Source organism: Pseudorasbora parva, chromosome 6 (genome assembly GCF_024679245.1).
Source record: "Pseudorasbora parva isolate DD20220531a chromosome 6, ASM2467924v1, whole genome shotgun sequence".
Lineage (NCBI taxonomy): Eukaryota > Metazoa > Chordata > Actinopteri > Cypriniformes > Gobionidae > Pseudorasbora > Pseudorasbora parva.
In genome coordinates this window covers 24,426,545-24,449,518 of record NC_090177.1, presented here as the reverse complement: position 1 = coordinate 24,449,518, position 22,974 = coordinate 24,426,545, and the positions used below count along the sequence as shown (strand labels likewise).

The following is a 22,974-nucleotide window of genomic DNA, read 5'->3' as shown; positions in this document are numbered from 1 at the left end:
AATAGTATAGTATACAATAGATACAATAAACTCAACTATAAAAAAATATTAATTCTCTCATATGGATGATCACTCATATGATGTCCAAGATGGAAATTGAGTAACATTAGTACTTTTGTTGGAAATAATATATATATATATATCTCAACAGAAATCATTTTTCATTTTAGTTTAGATTTAATTTAGGTTTTATATATATATATATATATATATATATATATATATATATATATATATATATATATATATATATATATATACACATACAAACACACATTTATATATATATTATTTAGAACTATTAATAGGATAGGATACTATCCACCAGTAACACCATACTAATACTGTGTTTGACCTCCTTTCGCCTTCAGAACTGCCTTAATTCTGCGTAACATTGATTCAACAAGGTGCTGAAGGCATTCTTTATAAATGTTGGCCCATATTGATAGGATAGCATCTTGCAGTTGATGGAGATTTGTGGGATACACATCCAGGGTACGAAGCTCCTGTTCCACCAGATCCCAAAGATGCTCTATTGGGTTGAGATCTGGTGACTGTGGAGCCCATTTTAGTACAGTGAACTTATTGTCATGTTCAAGAAACTAATTTGAAATGATTCAAGCTTTGTGACATGGTGCATTATCCTGCTGGAAGTAGCCATCAGAGGATGGGTACATGGTGGTCATAAAGGAATGGACATGGTGCCCAATAAGCACCAAGGGGCCTAAAATGTCCCCTTAAACATCCCCCACACCATTACACCACAACCACCAGCCTGCACAGTGGTAACAAGGCATGATGGATCAATGTTCTCATTCTGTTTACACCAAATTCTGACTCTATCTGAATGTCTCAACAGAAATCGAGACTCATCAGACCAGGCAAAATTTTTCCAGTCTTCAACTGTCCAATTTTGGTGACCATGTGTAAATTGTAGCCTCTTTTTTTCTATTTGTAGTGGAGATGAGTGGTGCCCGGTGGGGTCTTCTGCTTTTGTAGCCCACCCGCCTTAAGGTTGTGCTTGTTGTGGCTTCACAAAAGCTTTGTTGCATACCTCGGTTGTAACGAGTAGTTATTTCAGTCAAAGTTGCTCTTCTATCAGCTTAAATCAGTCGGCCCATTCTCCTCAATATTCAAACCGGCTCGTCTGGCACCAACAACCATGTCACGCTCAAAATCGCTTAAATCACCTTTCTTTCCAATTCTGACATTCAGTTCAGAGTTTAGGAGATTGTCTTGACCAGGACCACCCCTAAATGCATTGAAGCAACTGCCAAGTATTTAAGTATTGACTGTATAAAGTATGTGTACTTTAGATTAATTAGATTGATTGATTATGCCAAACATTTTTTGCAAGACTTCAGCCTTTTATTTAGATCAGACATTCGACTCCCCTACACATCGCAAAAAACAAACTGAATTTGAATGTGTTCATCGTAGCACATGTATTCTAGTAATTATCTGTGTGAATTATGTTGTGCACTTCACAGAGCCAGGTGAAAAAATCATCACATCATTATCCTGCACATGAGTTTAATATATTAGAGAAATAAATTTGTTGTTTTGGTCTCTGTGTGCAGCTGCGGTGGATTACCTGGCTAAGAATGTGAGCTTGTCTACGCAGAGAAGGATGAAGCTCGGAGAGCACTCGGCTGTGCTCGGACTGCTACAGGTGGAGACAGGACAAGCGTATTGATGGATCTCGAACTGCACATCCACCCATGTGTTTCACCAGCATCCCTCCATTCTTTCAGCAGCGCCCAAACGCGGACCATCTGTCTAGGAGTGAACGAGACCAAGAGAAATTATAAAAGCACAGGCAGTCCTAGAATTTCTACCTATAGCAGTGTGAATACAAAAGCCATTCCACATAAAAAAAATCAGACACTATTGTGCTGCATCTCCTTATTTGTCCCGATCCTTTCTCTCTTTCACAACAAAGAGACCCTTTCAGGGCTTCGAAAAGAAGCCGGGGGAAAATGAACATCAATTGTCTGATCCCAAATCACTAAAGCCCTGCCTGTCGGCATCCAGTGTTAGCGAACATAGGCTACTGCTGCAGCCGCTTGCCCATTCCAAACGGTTCGGACCATGTTGTTTATAGGACTGAAAATGACGGTATTATAATTATATTTGTTATTATAAATGTGGTTGTTCCTATTGCTGTTGCATTTACTATTGTAATTACTCTTTGTTTACATGTTTCATTTGAATTTGTTCTCATGTTTAGTTCCTGTTTCTATTTTAACCACAAGGCCTTGCTCTGTAACATTACATTTCAGAAGGATATATACACGGAGAGATGCTGAAAAGCTACAACGAGCTTATACGATTGGCTCATTTAGATCTTAAACCTCACATTCCACAAAATCTGGGCTAGTCATTGGGGCATCTGGGTTGGAGGAACCTTGATTTGGGGCAAATTAGCAGTCTGTGACCTGCTCTATATGGGTATCCATGTTATTTATGATCATTTTATCTTAAAAACTTACATTGTTCTGGAATATGATGACAAAAATACATGGTTTTGAGTCAAGTATTTTTTTGCAATGACTTCTTCTCTGTGGTCACTATAATTACCATTATGATGAGCCCTTAAGGGGAAATGCGATTTTTAGCATTTTATGGCTTTTTATATACTTTCCCATGCTTCTTGGCTATTCATGGAAAGTATAGATATAGCTTACAATTTATCCTAGAACTTAAAAGCAATCAGATATTGGCCATCTAAAGGCTGAAGGGCGATTTGTGAATTCATGTTTCAGATATTTTTAAAGGGGATTTTCTAAATTCATAGCACTTTTGTATTCATGAGGAACTCTGTGGTAACTGTAAAACATTGGACTGAAACTGTACAATGGGAATGTTATTTTTCCCAGTTTGTAGAGAGAAATGGAATTTTAAGTCTTATGCCAGTTTACATTTCAAAAGTATGATGGTCTCTGAATAATTGTCTTAAAATATGTCCAAGATATTATATTGAGCAATGAAATATATGACCACATTTATGGATCCTGTGTTTACATTTAATGTTTGCCACAATGGCTCCTCATTCCACATTTTCACAGCTGTGTTTTTAACCTTAAGATGAACTGAAACTAAACTGTGCTCCAATGTCACTACAGACATGCCATAAAATGCCATATATATATTCAGGACAATAACTGAAACATGAACACATGACCATGTGCCAACTTAATACTGAGGACATTTCCATTTTAACACTTAAAATCTTTTGTAGCAAATAAAAAAAGACAAAAATGAAATGTGAAAAAAAAAATCATGTTTTTAGTGTGTAGCACTCATTTCTACTGCAATCATTATTCTATCTTTGGGATATTTAAAGCACTATCCGACTAGGCGATACACCTTTCTCAAATATCTTTTCAACCTCAGTTGCTCTTTATTCTTTTGTTGTTTACCTTTTTGCGCATATGTATTTTCCTTTGATATATTTCCGTTCAGCATGTGTGTATATTATCATGGCATAATTTATTCAGCTGTATGAAATACTAGCGTAGTGGGAACTTGTATTGGCATTTACTACCTTCAGCCTGTTGGTGTCTTTACTGTAGCACTGGCATATCTGTTATGGATTAAAGCTCAAAAAATGGACAAAGAAACACAGACTGCTTCTTTCTTTCTCGACACTCACTAAATGCATCATGCAAAAAGTAAAATATATGCTTACAAGGCATAAAACACTCAAGCATTTTATTAAGCATTAAATAATGATGATATGCAAGGCCAGAAGTATCATGTACGCTTGCTTTACCATCTACTAAATTTACGAAGAGCTTTTTAATCTGAAATGTTCGTTTTCTGTAATACTCAAAACATGAAAATCTATTGGCATTTATCATATACACTCTTTTCAGTGCTTTGATGTTGCTGTCAACTATAATCATGATTTAATCCCCATCTTAACAATGCTGTATTTTTATAGCCACTTTGAAGTCAAGAGCATCATGACAGTTGTGGTGATTTAAGATACTAAAAATATCAGTTTCAGTAATTGAGTTGCGCTGGAAGTGAATAGAGTGAAGTGTTGCAGACAGTGTCACAACAGAGACTCTCAGAGCAGTGCATTCACAGAAGAGCTGCAGGGCCTGAGGGAATTTACTGCACTTCTTATGGGGGCACAGGATGGGTACTGAATACCAGACAATGTGTAATGCCCTTAATGCCTCAAGATGGGGGAGATGTGTGTGTGTGCCTTGCACCTCCAATTAGAGCGAGCACCTCTCTAATGATGAATTTTAAACTCTCGTGTTTGATTAAGAACTTTAAAGGAATATTCATTGTAGACGAGTTTGAGTCTGGCCATCTGGGTTCATTTAAAGGATTCACACAGCGAGGGAATGTCTCTGGAATGTGATTTTGCACTGAGGAATCCTCTTTATGATTCAGCTGTCCTCAATAGTGTGATGTCATAAAATGCCATTTCAGATATTTCCAATATTACTATTATGGGAGCAGCTGCATGGATGATCTGATGAACAAACTTGCTTTTTGGATGGTCATGATTTATTTGTCCTCATTTATAGATGCCATATTATATTAGATTATATATTCTTAAGATAAATGGTTCTAGTACCAAATTAGGGTTCTTTGGCTTGTTACAATAGCAGAACTCTTTTGGTGCTGAATAGAACCATTCTTATAAGGTTCCATAAAGAATCATGCTTTAAAAGTGGTATTAGGAACGTAATGGTGTTAAATAATTTATTTTCATTAATATTAGTATCTTCATATTTAGAATTTTAATGTAACGGAAGCTATCTAGTCACTGTGCATGTAAACCTCACTCTATCTAATCTCAAGAGACGCTCTAGCGACTAACACTAGAGGTTACAGCCTTTTGCCTCCTTGCTAAAGCGTCCGACTCTCATGCTGCCGGAAATGGGTTCGAGTCCTGCTTGGAGCGGGCGGTTCGAACAGGAGCGGTTACATTAATAATAATAATAATAATAATAATATAATTTTGTATATATTATTTATTAATATTGTACTTTAGTCCTCTATCTGCCTGGTCTTAAAATACCATGTTGCCTCTAGGTATTTGTGTTTTACATAAAAATACACAAATAAACCCCAGCATGCTGTGTAAATGAGTAGCAAATTGTAGTTCAAATGACAGTTATTAACTGAATACACAAATAACAATTGACACTAAACATGATATAGATGTAAAATATCTTATATTATCTCATATATCTCATAATCCTCTATGATATCTTTACGTCCTTCTGATGAGGTTGTGACAGCATATACACAGTTGAGTTTAGAGTTACAGTTTATCTGTAAGATTATGTTACAATAGTAGTAATAAAACAATAGTTTATGGTTTATAAAGGCCAAAACAAGCAAAAGTGAACAGTATCTAACAATGTGGATCATCTGTAACTTTGTGGAGAAGAGAAGATGAGCATCCTTAACTGGACAGAGCTGCTCACACTTACATGTTCTGTTAAACTAAAAAGAGAAAAAGACATGATAGGAAACCTATTACAGTTTTAAAGTTTAAATGTATAGATATTTTAAGAAATAAATAATGTACCTGTTGAGAGTGTTGACAGTCTGTGTGGTTGTACAGCTGATATTCAGAAAATCAGTAATTAGCCTTGGCAGTTACAGATAAATAAATAAAAAAGGTCTTGCCAGGTGGATAAAATTTGGGCTGGTTTGGGGTCAGTTTGGCGGTTTTCAAAAATCTAAATTGTATAGTATAATTGCAATGAACAAAACTCAAGTGTGCATGTAGGTTACTCCATAAAATTAAAGAAACCGAACAGTTTTTATGGGTTTTTTTTCTCATATCCCGACGAGTCTCATCAAGTTTTCCCATCGGCAGTAACTTCCATCTGATAAGGTCAAAGTGGTGCGATCATATATTATAGAAACCTTAGTTGTGCTTGCTCAGATCGATCGAATGAGGAATCTACATGGTATATTTTTATGATCGTGCCAGCTTGACCTCATCAGACGGAAGTTACAGCTGATGAGACTCCACCGGATATGAGGTAAAAAAAAAAACATATATACTGTTCAGTTTCTCACAGAAACCGATTGGTTCATTTCTTAACAAATCAGTGTGTCGTGAGGAGCAGCAGGGTTTTTGTGCACGTTGCCTAGGCATGTATTTTTGTATGTTTTCCTCTCATAGAACTGTTACCCATTCACATCATTATATGACTGGCACACAGTGAAGTTTAAAATCTTCATTTGTGTTCTACTGAAGAAACAGACACACCTACTTGTTGGATACACTGGGGTAAGCAGATAAACATCTAATTTTCATTTTTGGGTGAACTAACCCTTTAAAAATAGTTTGCCGTTTCAACAGCAGAAGTCAGCTTCAAGTCTCACAAGGAGTTTGTAGGCCGCTCTGGCGCGCTCCCTCTCTTACCGTCGTTGCCCCGCCCTATCGTGCATACAATTGTGCCAACAGTTACTGTTTTCAAGGTCTATCCACGTCATTACTGTAAGGTGGATGATTCTTATTGGCTCAGAGAAAATGCACAATCATGGTAAATTTCCACACATGTCAGTTAATCAGATGCATGTCTCCACTTAATGATGTGTCACTTGTTGACGCTTTCACTCTGGAATTAGGCACGTCACTACGTTTAGGCACGTCACCAGATCTGGAGCAGGTGCCAGCTTGCCCAGAACAACAAGTCCACCCATCAATATAGGCAATATTCATCTTGAATCTTTAGTGTTTCAGGAAAAAGAAATATAAAATTAATAAATATAATAAATTAAAGACAACTCCATATTTCACATCTGGAAGCCGGGCTAAGTGAGCAAATACTGTTACTGCACTCCTGACATGTTAGGGGTGTGTGATACCTCCAAAATCCAAACATGACATCTTGTTGCTATCAAGTGTTTTAGTGATGCATCATACATCGCTAGGTCAGACCCTCAGTCAACCCTCAGAGACCAAATGCACACTTTAGAAAACAAGAAACAATCAGGGGTTCTCTTAAGCAAAATCATAACTATAAAGAATCATTTTAATAATATAGAAATATAAATATTGATTAAGGCTTTGATTATGAATTTAATTAGGATATATTTTTACAGGAATACAGATATATTGAAGCTGCAGTGGATTTCATAATCGCCTGCATAAATTTCATAATTTCATAATTTTACATGCCTTGGTGTGCATACATGTATTATAAAATATAATTATTTGGATTTGAACTTAAATAATTTGGTTATTTTGTGTCCTTTTAGAGTTTCCATGGATCCTTAAAGCGTGCAGAAAACAGTCGTGTGAGAATTACCCTTAAATCTGATTGTTTAAGCTACTTTGCTGGCTATAACAAATTATGGCTAAATTAATGTATTAACAAGATAAACGTTGTGTGCTAAATTTCACAGTAAGTGTGTGATTAATCAAGATTACTGTGAAATTTACTAACAAAAGTGTGATTAATCAGATTTAATTTTTTTAATAAATTGACAGCCCTAACTATATTATATTATTATACATTTTTATTTAACTATAATTTATTGTTACATAAAAATACTTGAATTTTTCTGTAGCTAAAAGACAAAAATATATATATTTATATAATAAATATATTTCTAAGAATATTTTCACAATATTATGAACAAAAACTGATAAATCTATTTTCTAAAAGAAAAGAAAAAAGGTATTAATTACATAATGACTAAAATGGATGAAGAAATAAATGGCCAATATAATCAATCGAATCAAAGAACTTTCAATTACTGAATTTCCAAGTGGGTGTTTTTAAAGAATTTCTGGGATGTGGTTCTTTTGTGATAATGAGTATTTTGGGTCACTGACACGTTATTATTTTGAGGCAAGAACATGCCACGAGGTACAGGCTGATTAAAACATGTCTGAAGAATTTCACCACAAGACCCCGGCCCCGCCCCCTCCTTTGGCTGTTATTATTATGTTTTAGAAACTCTGCGGTGTCAACCTCTAGAAAACGTAACAAAGAAAGCACTTACAAAGCCTAACATCTCTTTAAATCCCATAATTATTCCAGGATACATTATGTACCTGAGCCTGGGTGTCTGATCTTCACCGAAGGGATTCCACATTCCTACAATCAGCTTACACCGACAGATCGCATGATTGCCTAATAACCTGGATCGGTAAGTAGAGTGCTTAGCAGAAGATTGTTACAGAGAGAAGAATGTATCTCTTTGACAGACTCCATTGTTCAGCATATTCTGCTTCTCCGAAGTATTATACTCTTCTAAAATGGATTTTTTTTAGTACAGATGTCAATAGGGTAAGACAATTTTATTTCTCCTTGCCATTCACACGAACTTTCCCTTTTTAAACCCAGTCTTTCATTTGCTGTCTCCAGGCACCTAATACAAGATTATAGTCCCCCATAGTAACCCTGGCATCCCTCAACCAAGCCTCCGTGTGCCCCTCCTTGCCCCCAGACTCTAATCTCCACACTCCAGCATCACTGCAAAATTAAGCTGTGAGAGAGCTGGGAGTCGCTTTAACCCCGCTCGGTCTAAAAGGCTCTCAATATACCCTATTGAAAAAAGTCTCGGAGCAGTCAACACTTTTTTCCCCCTATCAATATGCCTCGTATCTCCCTTCTCTCTGTCCCCTGTGCCATCTCACCTCAGTGAGGAAAAAAGGTGGGATTTCAAGGTGAACATGCAGGTATAAATCCAAGAGATAAGCCACAGAGCCTGTTTACAGGTTGCTCACGAAATCTACAGTCAACTTGCAGACTTATTCTTAGTAATAATCCAAAATGGAGGTGAAATACTACAGAATGGAAATAATGAGCACGCGCTCCTGCATTCTGTGGGGAGATACATACATAAACCTTTTTGAAAGCAGTCGGCTTTTAACAGGCGTGACGCCTGGGTATAGACTCTAATACACAGAGACAATTTTTCTAGATAATAGCCTATCACGCAGGATACAATTTAAATTAAAAAATGCAATTTTCACCTTGAAATGAACAAATGATTACAATTTCTATACAAATTAAGGCATCCAGGCAGCGCCTCAGTGCACAGCTCAGGCCATGAAACCTGACATAATTACCATGAAATACATTCTCAAATATTTGTATTTTGTCCATCGCTTTAAAAGACGCCAGTCAGCCTCCTTCTGATCTCACCTTCTGGGGCAAACGCAGGAAAAAAAGAGTGGAAATCATCTAAGATGAAAAACCCTTCAACAGGCAAGATAAAAATGTCTGTAAAAAAGGGATAGGGGAAAAAAATAAAACAAACAGTAAATTGCTGCCGTTCAGCCTGACAGCCCCTGGAGTTATCTCTAAAAGCCAAATTACAGAGTCTTATCATGGGAATCATATCTAATGGTTATCTACACTCAGATGTTTCTCTCTTTCCCTCCTCTCTGCACCCCCTGTTCTTTGCCAGAGATTGCATTTATTTATGATTAGGAATATCTTTAGAAGAAAAGATGTTAACTTGTGCATTTCGTTTGGAAAGTTATGGTGAATTGCAAGTGGCACAAAAGAACAAGGCATGTAATTCAGAGGTGAGCGCAGCCTCAGAGGATGATGAGAGAGATGCATGCCAATGACCAGGTGGCATCTATATGCAAATACAGACTCGCATACTTTATAGAATTATTACTGGGTAATATAATAAATATAATATAGCATACTTTGCAGGTTGATATAAACATATTATTGGCCACCCTAAAAAAAAAGTGCGTTTTCGGCTGTATTGACAGCATTTCTTCTCCAAGCAAATTGAAACGTATATTACGGCACCATTTCAAAAACAACATATGGCCTTGCTGACCTTTTCCTTAATAGATTGGCATCTTACACAGTTCTGAATACTGCTTGGAATGATGGAGGGTTTTGTGGATTTGCTCTCTCTCTTCTTCACATGTGAAGGCTTGCTTCATGCCCAACGAAGCTCTTAACAATGCTAGGAGAGAACTTGTAAAGACTTTTCCCTTCCTTATACCTCCCCTCCCATTCCTCTATCTATTTCTGCGCACTGTCGGGCCTGAGAGGCGCACATCAGATTTCAACACTTGACCTCATAATGCTGGGGGTCAGCGCCACACCAGCAGCAATTTCACACACAAGATGAAAGGGAAATTAACATTGAAGTTGTTTGAGGCGGCAGCTCTGGGCTCTGGCCAGCTCAGGCGGCAGTCTCCTAACCCCACCACACTGTGAGCCACAAAGAGGGCGAGTGAAGTACAGGGCTGCTGGAAGCTGGAGGAATGCAGACGTCCTCCCGCTGGAGGCTTAGCCCCTGACCACCTCAACTCAAGGACCAGAAGGCTAAAGACAGCGAAGGAGAACACAGCACTGCGGCATATCAGAAACAAGGTATTAAAAACCGGCCTTTGTGACCTTCAATTTCAACCGAGCCGTGTTTTTGATGGTCTCCTGTGAATTCGATTTTATTTTTATACTTTGACATGCGCATGTTTTTTTGTAAATGCTGGATGTAAGGAATAAAAATATTTAGAAGAAAAAAAATTAAAATTATTTTTTTCTTGCATTATGTAATGATGGCACATAAACATAAAATAACAATGTTGTAAAACTCAACACAAAATTCAGAGAAAAGAAGGTCATACTGAACCTTTCAAAACATCATCTCAAATATATTTCTCTTCTCTCCTCCATTCTAATCATGCAGGCGATCTTTTTGCATTCGTGAGCTGGAAGATGGATGAACCAAAAAGTTCATTACAATGTTAAAGTGTTACTAATCCCATGTACCTGCCACTGAGCACCTCCGAAAATCTAATGTGACACACTGAGATGGAAAATCTATTCTATTCGTTAGTGTCCCTGACTGCGTTACCGGTGCTCAATGGTAATTTCCCTCACCTTAACCAACCCTCCCCCCAAAACAATTTACCATTCTGTTGCCATTATGTCTTACCAAGGCCAGTGCAGATTCAGTCACGACCTTCATATTACGTGAAAATTGGACTTTGCAAACTTGACACAAGCTGGAGAGAGCAGGCAAAATTGCTTTTCGCTGGAAAAGCCCAGCATGAGTTCTTCAAAAATCTCAGCTATAGGAGGAACTGCAGTGCACACTAATGTCACCATTCACTCACAAAACCCTGGTTAACTTAAATATAGAAATACACAGAACAGATTGTTTTAAATGACTTGAGATCAGTTTAAAGCATGATGTTGTTCACATTGCGCAAACCTTGGTTCTATTCAATTGCGTAGGCTAATTAAGATCTAATTAAGATTCTATTCACATAATCTTATTCTGTGACAATGTATTTACACTATGTGTTTTTTTGTGCTGTGTACATTTTGGGACCTTATATTTAGAAAATAATAAGTTTCTATATTTAAAAACTTTGAAGCTCAATATCTCAACTGCTCAGCAGACAGATCCCATTTCTATGGCGTTATTTCCCTGTCAAATGTCGAGAGCGCATTATTGTAGCGCGAAAGTACATTAATATAGTGCGCGAGCGCGCATCTCTCTGCTCGCGCGCGGAAAAAACGTGTCTAGTGCAATCGCGAATCTCTCCTCTTCGCTTAAACAAACTGAAAAAAAATGAGGCTTTTGATTTATGGAAATTATTATGTATGATGTCCTATATAGACTATAAAAAGGACAGTCTTGTAGCTTTATTTATTAGTTAGTTTTGTATAGTAGTTTGTTTAGAGTTAGACAGATTGTTTGCAAATTAAGACCTTCATCAGATTGTTGCGGTGGCTGTTTATATAATTAATAAAGCCCATCATGTTTGAGAGATTGACTTTCTGTAATAAGGCTGTATTTCAGTAACTGTGGGTTTTTTGATGTATGGCTCAGGTCAGTATCTGGCTAGTGCCAGGTCCAAGGCGTAGATATTAGACCTACGACGCGTGAGCACGTTAGCCCGCCGCATTAAATAGAAGCGGGAGATTCATTGCAAAGTGGTCAGGCTAATGTCTTGTGTTTATTTCACAATATTTATGGATAAGCTGTTTGATTTATAATTATATGATTATTTTCTCATTTCACTTATCCTGCTGTGCAGTCCCTTTTGTCTTGCTCTCTCAAGATATTTCACCTATTGCCGAAAATGACTTATTATCTCCTTGGAAATGTCTGACACCAGGGCATACATACTGTGATATATGTGCTGAGCGAAAGCTTAACAGGCATAGCAATCACCTCTAAGAAGGGCGTGGCTAAGCAAAGGGTCAATTGACAGGCGACTCCTTCATACATCCTGGCTCCTTGGTTAAAATAGCAATTTTCTCATAATTTACAAATAGTTGGAAACATTTGGGATATTGTAAGAACTCAACTAAGCAAAATATATAACACTTTCCTAGTGGTTTTTAGGTATTTAAATGCAAAAATACTACATAGTGCACCATCAGCTACTCTGGGCAAACATATTACCGTTATTGATGCAGTTAATGCAGTCACCGCATGTGCACAGCAATGAATTAGAAATATACAGATTGGTTTGATGAAGGACATAGGCTACACTTTTAATGCTGATGTAGATGTCGATTTTACAGTAATTACAGTTGAACCATATAATGAGATGGAGGTTCGGTTTGAATAACTGTTATATAACAGTTTCAGACTGTTTTTTTTTTCCAATCATATTTATAAAAGAAAGATACACTATACAGAGTATTTCCGAATAAAACTGAAGGCGCATCGTGTTTGCGGAGCTAAAGAATCACGAGTGTGCAGCTATTGCGTTGAGAGTGTCCAGTACGTCCAGGTCCAGTACGTATGAAAGCTGAAAAGAAAACGTTATCCTAAATAAACCATAGCTATCAATCAGATTCAACCATTTACATATATGATCCAGAATCTGATCCAGAGCCTGAAATTGAACAGGAACAGCAGAAAGGACTTCAGCAGTTGTGGTATGTAACGTTATGGCTAACGTTACTGTATGCTAAGCAGCTTGTCGTGCGCGAGTTTTACAACATTTGTGTGTGTTTACTCATGGTTTACAAGGGCATTATTTGGTTTATGGACTATTGTATGCGATTTAACGTTAGCAGTAGCAAGCAGAACGGTTTTTCACGTCAGACTTGTGCAGAAAAATGGAATAGTAGCGCATTTAAGTGAAGAAGCTAATTTTTTGTGAATGTTCCCAATTATGTAATAACTTAGCATGCTCCATTGATAGATTAACTAACGTGTGATCATGTTGTTTACTCATGTGCACTTATTCGCCAATAGCCAACAAGTAGGCTAGTTTTACTCACCTGCTTCCAACACACGAGCGAACCTTTATCGTTGGGACCGCTCCATCCTTCAGCATTAGACGAGCTAAACAAACTGGGCCCTGGGAACAAACAAAAACACTTGCACAACTCCGTTGCTGCTCCGGAAAAAACAAACTCCACCCACTGTCCCATTAACGCTGGGTTATTTAGGAACCTGTACAGGATTGTCTTGCCCTGACAACCAAAAACACACTTCTTTGGAAATACTGTTAATTTGGTGAAGTCCTGTGACTGCAGCGCAGCCGGCTTCCCTAAAGCTAGCACGCGCCCTTTTGGGAAAAGAGCCTGGACTGCCCATACAAGGACATCTGCTTTTGTTGTCACCCAAACTCGAAAAAAAACTTTCAGAAACTTCCTTTATTTATTGATGTTTTTCTTAATTATTGTTACTCTAATTTTGTTTACTCTAATTCTTTAACAGTGTAAAAAATCTCCTCCCTTTTTGTTTTGTTATTTTGAATACATTTTATTTTCCTGGGGAGCTCATCAACACTAACATTAAAGCTACACTGTGTAACTATTTTAGTTTATTCTTAGCTAAAAACACTTAGTTCTTTCATAAATACATGTGCTCATTAATGTAGGCTATATTCACTTCTTTCACGTAATAAAGTATTCTCGTAAGTTTATAATATGCCATTGAAAATACATACAGTGAGGGGTTCGAATGCCGTCGCCATGTTGCCCCTCCATCTTGAAAGTACATTAGCCAAAGAGGGACATACCCGTAAATTCAAGCTTCGCTTTTTGCGTTTTAACACTCGATGGCACCGTGTTGAATGTGAAGAGGGGGATTGCCATGTTAATCTTGGACTAAATCGGCCACCGTAGGAGTTAAAACGAAATCGGAATTGAGAGGAACTGAAACTAATATTCACTGGATGGTCATATACCTTTTTATCGCTAGATGGGGGAAAATATCACACAGTGTAGCTTTAAGAGAATATAAATCACGTAAATACAAAAATGAGAAAAAAAACAACATATTATACATACATACATAAAGTACCTTTCGTGGAATGGAAAGGTTCCATGGATATTAAGGCTTCTTCATGGAAACGTCAATGTTAGTTCATTTATTGCTGGGAATGTAATTAATATTCTAAAAGGGAATGCATCACCAATGATTAATTAGGGGTTCAAGCACGAAGTGCTGAACACCTATTGTATTTGTGCTGATTTTTATTAGGGGTTCAAGCACGAAGTGCTTGAAAACCTATTGTATTTGTGCCGGTTTTTATTCTGCCGTAAAACGCATCGTGCAGACCAAACCATAAGGGCTAGAGACTTGAAACTTGCCCAATAGGTAGTACAAAAATCGAGGAGAGGTTATCAAATTATGAGCCAGATTGGCCCATAGGTGGCGCTATAGCGATCAATTGCGCAAAACTCCTCATAACTCCTAGACCGTTGGCCGTAGCCTCAAGTGCCTTATATCGTTGGAATCCTTGGCTCGAGACGGACCAGACGCATGCCTCGGATTGGCTCGTGACCTGGGAAAATGTCCGGCTATTTTGGCTTTTTCCAAAAACCTACTTTTGCGAACTAGTCCCTGGTTTTTGGCCAAACCGGGACCAAACCAGTGCAGGCAGATTCTCTGGAGTCTGAATGTCAATAATCATTGAAAAAAAGTGGAAATTTGGGTTCAGGGTTCCTAAGGGCCGCCAAGTTTGAGGTGGGAGGAGCCCCTTTCGGCTTAATTGGCTATAGCTCGTCAACGGAACGAGATATTTTCACCAAACTCAGCACAACTATGTAAGAGCTCATTCTGTGGTCACCCGAAAAAGGACGTGGCAACTGGCCTCTTGGTGGCGCTTTAACTGTTAGAAAGGTCAACTACATTATCCTATGCAAAATGACATTTAAATGACTAAAAAATGTCTGTTCTGCGCAGAACTTCACCAAATTAGCTGAGCATGTGCACCCTATTATTGTAAAGCAGCGTGCAAACTTTTATGGAGATCGGGCCGTCGGTAGAGGTATTACAGTTTAAAAGGGAAAAAATTTAAATAAAAAATAAAAATCATTTCCAAGATAAATGAGCTGAAAATGCAAAAATCTACCGTGTTCCTCTCTGCCGGCCATGTCAGAACGCTTGATAAAGTTTTTGTAGCCAGCAGCTCAAAAATCAGGCGCTGAGACCCTATAGTTTTTTTTCCATAAGCCTTTTTAGGCCCTTTTTACGCCTCTGTTATTAGGGGTTCAAGCACGAAGTGCTTGAAAACCTATTGTATTTGTGCCGGTTTTTATTCTGCCGTAAAACGCATCGTGCAGACCAAACCATAAGGGCTAGAGACTTGAAACTTGCCCAATAGGTAGTACAAAAATCGAGGAGAGGTTATCAAATTATGAGCCAGATTGGCCCATAGGTGGCGCTATAGCGATCAATTGCGCAAAACTCCTCATAACTCCTAGACCGTTGGCCGTAGCCTCAAGTGCCTTATATCGTTGGAATCCTTGGCTCGAGACGGACCAGACGCATGCCTCGGATTGGCTCGTGACCTGGGAAAATGTCCGGCTATTTTGGCTTTTTCCAAAAACCTACTTTTGCGAACTAGTCCCTGGTTTTTGGCCAAACCGGGACCAAACCAGTGCAGGCAGATTCTCTGGAGTCTGAATGTCAATAATCATTGAAAAAAAGTGGAAATTTGGGTTCAGGGTTCCTAAGGGCCGCCAAGTTTGAGGTGGGAGGAGCCCCTTTCGGCTTAATTGGCTATAGCTCGTCAACGGAACGAGATATTTTCACCAAACTCAGCACAACTATGTAAGAGCTCATTCTGTGGTCACCCGAAAAAGGACGTGGCAACTGGCCTCTTGGTGGCGCTTTAACTGTTAGAAAGGTCAACTACATTATCCTATGCAAAATGACATTTAAATGACTAAAAAATGTCTGTTCTGCGCAGAACTTCACCAAATTAGCTGAGCATGTGCACCCTATTATTGTAAAGCAGCGTGCAAACTTTTATGGAGATCGGGCCGTCGGTAGAGGTATTACAGTTTAAAAGGGAAAAAATTTAAATCAAAAATAAAAATCATTTCCAAGATAAATGAGCTGAAAATGCAAAAATCTACCGTGTTCCTCTCTGCCGGCCATGTCAGAACGCTTGATAAAGTTTTTGTAGCCAGCAGCTCAAAAATCAGGCGCTGAGACCCTATAGTTTTTTTTCCATAAGCCTTTTTAGGCCCTTTTTACGCCTCTGTTATTAGGGGTTCAAGCACGAAGTGCTTGAAAACCTATTGTATTTGTGCCGGTTTTTATTCTGCCGTAAAACGCATCGTGCAGACCAAACCATAAGGGCTAGAGACTTGAAACTTGCCCAATAGGTAGTACAAAAATCGAGGAGAGGTTATCAAATTATGAGCCAGATTGGCCCATAGGTGGCGCTATAGCGATCAATTGCGCAAAACTCCTCATAACTCCTAGACCGTTGGCCGTAGCCTCAAGTGCCTTATATCGTTGGAATCCTTGGCTCGAGACGGACCAGACGCATGCCTCGGATTGGCTCGTGACCTGGGAAAATGTCCGGCTATTTTGGCTTTTTCCAAAAACCTACTTTTGCGAACTAGTCCCTGGTTTTTGGCCAAACCGGGACCAAACCAGTGCAGGCAGATTCTCTGGAGTCTGAATGTCAATAATCATTGAAAAAAAGTGGAAATTTGGGTTCAGGGTTCCTAAGGGCCGCCAAGTTTGAGGTGGGAGGAGCCCCTTTCGGCTTAATTGGCTATAGCTCGTCAACGGAACGAGATATTTTCACCAAACTCAGCACAACTATGTAAGAGCTCATTCTGTGGTCACCCGAAAAAGGACGTGGCAACTGGCCTCTTGGTGGCGCTTTAACTGTTAGAAAGGTCAACTACATTATCCTATGCAAAATGACATTTAAATGACTAAAAAATGTCTGTTCTGCGCAGAACTTCACCAAATTAGCTGAGCATGTGCACCCTATTATTGTAAAGCAGCGTGCAAACTTTTATGGAGATCGGGCCGTCGGTAGAGGTATTACAGTTTAAAAGGGAAAAAATTTAAATCAAAAATAAAAATCATTTCCAAGATAAATGAGCTGAAAATGCAAAAATCTACCGTGTTCCTCTCTGCCGGCCATGTCAGAACGCTTGATAAAGTTTTTGTAGCCAGCAGCTCAAAAATCAGGCGCTGAGACCCTATAGTTTTTTTTCCATAAGCCTTTTTAGGCCCTTTTTACGCCTCTGTTATTAGGGGTTCAAGCACGAAGTGCTTGAAAACCTATTGTATTTGTGCCGGTTTTTATTCTGCCGTAAAACGCATCGTGCAGACCAAACCATAAGGGCTAGAGACTTGAAACTTGCCCAATAGGTAGTACAAAAATCGAGGAGAGGTTATCAAATTATGAGCCAGATTGGCCCATAGGTGGCGCTATAGCGATCAATTGCCTAAAACTCCCCATAACTCCTAGACCGTTGGCCGTAGCCTCAAGTGCCTTATATCGTTGGAATCCTTGGCTCGAGACGGACCAGACGCATGCCTCGGATTGGCTCGCTCTTCAGGCGCCAATTTTGAGATATTTTGGGTTTTTTGAAAAACCTACTTTTGCAAACTGGTGCCTGGTTTTTTGACCTATTGGAACCAAACCAGTGCAGAAATATTCTCTGGAGTCAGGTTATCAATTATCATTGAAAAAAAGTTGAAACTTTGATTCAATTTTGCTAAGGGGCGTCAAAATGGGCGTTCAAGGCGGAGCCCATTTTATTAATAAGGCTATAACTCAAGAAAGAAATGAGATATCATCACCAAACTTGGTGCACTTATGTATGGGCTCAATCTTTGGTCACGATAAAAAAATTGCGATGATTGGGCTCTAGTTGGCGCTATAATGTTAAAAAAACATAAAAATGGCTATAACCACCTGACTGTTAGTCTGATTGACTTGAAAATTGGTATGCAGTATCTTGGTCCAAGGCCCCATGTATGTATATGAGGACATCAGCGTATCTCAATCAACATGGCCCGCATCAGCCAATGAAGTTGATACCTATAAGACAAGGTTAACGGAGGCCAATCAGAACGAAACTTGATGGGCATGTTTGACTCATGGCCCTAGAGGTCTGTAAGAATTTTGAAAGAAATCAACCGCTAGTTGGCGCTAACGAGTTTTATGGCTCTGTAATCACGTGGTTTTTGACATATCCACACCATATGCATATCAATTGATAGATCTCCTCATGTTAAATAACTTTGCCTCTAGAGCCATTGCTGTCAATCAAATCGTTCATTAAATATTTGCAATTATGTTAAAAACCTACTTTTGCAAACTAGTCCCTGGTTTTTTACCCGATTGGAACCAAACCAGTCTAGGACAATTCTCTGGACTCTCTAGAGCAATCATCTTTGAAAAAAAAGTTGAACTTTTGCATTTGGATGGCCATAACAGGGACAGTTAGAAAAGAGGTGTGGCAAAATACATTCAAAAGCCTATAAATACTAAGGGAAAACTCAAAACTTCACGACAATTGTTGGGTATATGTGGCATAACATGCTGAAGAAGCATGCAAAGTTTTATGGAGATCATACCATAGGTGGCGCTATACTGTTAAAAAGCTTTAAAACCATGCATTTCCTATGGTAAATTCCCTTTATTGGCTGTAAATGGCCTTTTCCATCTGTTATCATATAATGTTCAACTCATTTGTTAGATCTGCTCATTCTGACTCTCTAGATCAATTGAGAATGAGATGTCGTGCCCCGCCCATAGAGATCACGGAATCCTCCCCCTTCTGCCATTTTGGGAGGATAGTACTCGCCTTAGTGGATTCGGACAGAAACTGGAGAAGAGATATTCTGATGATTACTAAGTACATCATTTTCTAAACTCAATGTAACATGAAGTTTTAATCCACCCAAGCCGAGCTGAGAAAGCAGCTGCTGATAAACATACGCTATAATTCACCACAGGGTGTCAGTCATCGTCTAAACTCGTGACCGCGAAGCTGAAGTGTGTAACACCTGATGAATACGATCCTTTATTTATTTGTATTAAACATTTTGATCACTATTCTGTCATTTTCACTATCAATCATTTTACTGTATGTAATTTACATCTTTATGCCCAAAACGCTTAATTAATATTCAAAGTAGGCCTATAGTTGACAAATTTTCCTCTAACGTTACATTAATTTAAGGCACGTACCGAGCATTTATTCTACTTAAGAAGGCTGGACTAAAAGCACCAGCACACAAAAGCGATCCTTTTTATTAGTCAAATTCATTTAGAAATCAAAACTCAACAGGTATTAAATATGATCAGTACGAGAAAAACTCTTACTGAGAGGACGAGCACTGGACTGCTGCAGGATAGTGGGGAGATTTATTTATTTATTATTCAGAATGCACAGAAAATATATGTATAGAAACATTTCAGGAAGGTAGTAAAGCGTCTAACGTTAGGTCTCTGTTCCATTGTGCTGCAGGCAGCTCGTATGGGTCGACGTTTTTGATCTCAGCCAGCTTAAATACCTCTGCCTGGCGCTGGTAGTAAGTTTCTCCCTGTAAAAGGCCTCCATTTCTCCGTTTAAACGCGGTGATGATAATTCCTCAAGCCGTCTTTCCTGCTCCGATCTCTGTATCGCTCTTACAATGTTGCCCCTGGCAACCGATAGCGTAGGATCCCAAAATGGTGGACGGGCTCAGACACCGCCCAATTTGTCACGTGACAGCAAGCTACCATGACACATGTCCTCATTCTCAATAATTATCCAAAAAAATTACTTTTGCATTTGGATGGCTATAATAGGGTCATATCAAAATGTGACTTTGACCAAGTGTACCTAAACCCTTAACTCCTCAATAAATGTTTAGATCTTCTCAAAAATAGTTAAGTAAATGTGACATGCGACTCTAAACAAGCATTCAAACTTTTATGGAGATTGGTCTATAGGTGGCGCTATAACTATAAAAGCTTTGATGCGTTTGCTATGGTAAATTTCCTGTAATTGTTGTAAATGGTCTTTTGTATCTATTATCGTATAATGTTCAAATGATTTGTTAGATCTGCTCATTCTGACAGGTCAATAATTATCCAAAATGACTGGCATTTGCATTTGGATGGCTATAATTTGGTCATTTCATTATGTGGCCTTGACCAAGTGTCCCCGAAAGCCTTTAATAAATCCTCAATGAATGCTCAGATCTTCATTTCATCTCAGTTTTAATTAATTTAATGCTTAAAGGCCTTAAATACAAAAGACCTTAACTGTTTAAAGGCCTTAAATGCTTGAACCCCGCTAAATGCTGCTTGCAGCTTTAATTATTAGGGGTTCAAGCACGAAGTGCTTGAAAACCTATTGTATTTGTGCCGGTTTATTATTCTGCCGTAAAACGCATCGTGCAGACCAAACCATAAGGGCTAGAGACTTGAAACTTGCCCAATAGGTAGTACAAAAATCGAGGAGAGGTTATCAAATTATGAGCCAGATTGGCCCATAGGTGGCGCTATAGCGATCAATTGCGCAAAACTGCTCATAACTCCTAGACCGTTGGCCGTAGCCTCAAGTGCCTTATACCGTTGGAATCCTTGGCTCGAGACGGACCAGACGCATGCCTCGGATTGGCTCGTGACCTGGGAAAATGTCCGGCTTTTTTGGCTTTTTCCAAAAACCTACTTTTGCGAACTAGTCCCTGGTTTTTGGCCAAACCGGGACCAAACCAGTGCAGGCAGATTCTCTGGAGTCTGAATGTCAATAATCATTGAAAAAAAGTGGAAATTTGGGTTCAGGGTTCCTAACGGCCGCCAAGTTTGAAGTGGGAGGAGCCCCTTTCGACTTAATTGGCTAAAGCTCGTCAACGGAACGAGATATTTTCACCAGACTCAGCACAGCTATGTAAGAGCTCATTCTGTGGTCACCTGAAAAAGGACGTGGCAACTGGCCTCTTGGTGGCGCTTTAACTGTTAGAAAGGTCAACTACATTATCCTATGCAAAATGACATTTAAATGACTAAAAAATGTCTGTTCTGCGCAGAACTTCACCAAATTAGCTGAGCATGTGCACCCTATTATTGTAAAGCAGCGTGCAAACTTTTATGGAGATCGGGCCGTCGGTAGAGGTATTAAAGTTTAAAAGGGAAAAAATTTAAATAAAAAATAAACATCATTTCCAAGATAAATGAGCTGAAAATGCAAAAATCTACCGTGTTCCTCTCTGCCGGCCATGTCAGAACGCTTGATAAAGTTTTTGTAACCAGCAGCTCAAAAATCAGGCGCTGAGACCCTATAGTTTTTTTTTTATAAGCCTTTTTAGGCCCTTTTACGCCTCTGTTATTAGGGGTTCAAGCACGAAGTGCTTGAAAACCTATTGTATTTGTGCCGGTTTATTATTCTGCCGTAAAACGCATCGTGCAGACCAAACCATAAGGGCTAGAGACTTGAAACTTGCCCAATAGGTAGTACAAAAATCGAGGAGAGGTTATCAAATTATGAGCCAGATTGGCCCATAGGTGGCGCTATAGCAACCAAAAGCGCGAAAGGGCTCATAACTCCTAAACCGTTGCTCCTAAGGGTCAAGTGTCTTATATCATTGGAAAGCTGAGACCATGACGAACAAAACGTATATCTCCGATTTCATTTCCGTCATTAAAAATTTTCCGCCATTTTGAATTTTGTCAAAAACCTACTTTTGCGAACTAGTCCCTGGTTTTTTGACCAATTGGAACCAAACCTGTGCAGAAATGTTGTCTGAAGTCTGATTATCAATATTCATTGACAAAAAGTTGAAATTTCGATTCACGGAAGATAAGGGCATTCAAAATGGACGCTCAGGGCGGAGCCTATTTTACTAAAAAGACTATAACTCAAAAATGAAATGAGATATCTTCACCAAACTTGGTACACATGTGTATGGGCTCAATTTGAGGTCACGATAAAAAAATCGCGATGATTGGCCACTTGGTGGCGCTATAATGTGAAAAAAACATAAAAATAGCTATAACCACGCGACTGCTAGTCCGATTCACCTGAAAATGGGCAAGCGTTGTCTTGGTCCAAGGCCCCATGTATGTCTATGAGAACATCGGCGTATCTCAAAAAACATGGCCGCTATCGGCCAATGAAATTTGAGCACCTATAAGACAAGGTTAACGGAGGGTGATCGGAACAAAACTTGATGGGCATGTTTGACTCATGGCCCTAGAGGTCTGTAAGAATTTTGAAAGAAATCGGCCACTAGTTGGCGCTAACGACTTTTATGGCTCTGTAATAACGTGGTGTGGCACCCATCCACAAAATATGCATATCATGTGATAGATCTCCTCATGCTGAACAACTTTGCCTCTAGAACCATTGCTGTCAATCAAATCATTAATTCAATATTTGCAATTATGTTAAAAACCTACTTTTGCGAACTAGTCCCTGGTTTTTTCCCCAATCAGAACCAAACCAGTGCCAAAATGTTCTCTGTAGTCTGAATATCAATATTCATTGAGAAAAAGTTGAAATTTCGCTTTATGGTTGCTAAGGGGTGGAAAAAGAATGTTGTGGGCGGAGCCTATTTTACTAAAAAGCCTATAACTCAAGAAGGAAATGAGATATCTTCACCAAACTTGGTACACATGTGTATGGGCTCATTCTTTGGTCTCGATAAAAAAAATCACGACGTTTAACCAGTTGGTGGCGCTATAATGTGAAAAAAAACATGAAAATAGCTATAACCACACGACCACTAGTCCGATTGACCTGAAAATTGGTATGCAGTGTCTTGGCC

At 38.8% G+C, this 22,974-nt stretch overlaps 1 protein-coding gene and 1 long non-coding RNA gene across 5 annotated transcripts in view; one reads left to right on the top strand and one right to left on the bottom strand.

Annotated features, from left to right (window-relative positions):
- pax7b (paired box 7b) overlaps nt 1–1,721 on the top strand; it is a 49,856-nt gene extending 48,135 nt beyond the window's left edge. For all 3 annotated transcript variants that reach the window (XM_067446366.1, XM_067446365.1, XM_067446367.1), the window contains one exon: nt 1,581–1,721. In XM_067446366.1, the coding sequence (XP_067302467.1) occupies nt 1,581–1,696 (116 nt within the window). In that variant the 3' untranslated portion in view covers nt 1,697–1,721. The remainder of the gene's footprint in view (nt 1–1,580) is intronic.
- Nucleotides 1–1,734, bottom strand: part of LOC137078732 (uncharacterized) — a 53,753-nt gene extending 52,019 nt beyond the window's left edge. For both annotated transcript variants that reach the window (XR_010905342.1, XR_010905341.1), the window contains exon 1: nt 1,595–1,734. This is a non-coding gene — a long non-coding RNA (uncharacterized lncRNA). The remainder of the gene's footprint in view (nt 1–1,594) is intronic.
- Between the last annotated feature and the right edge of the window lie 21,240 nt (nt 1,735–22,974).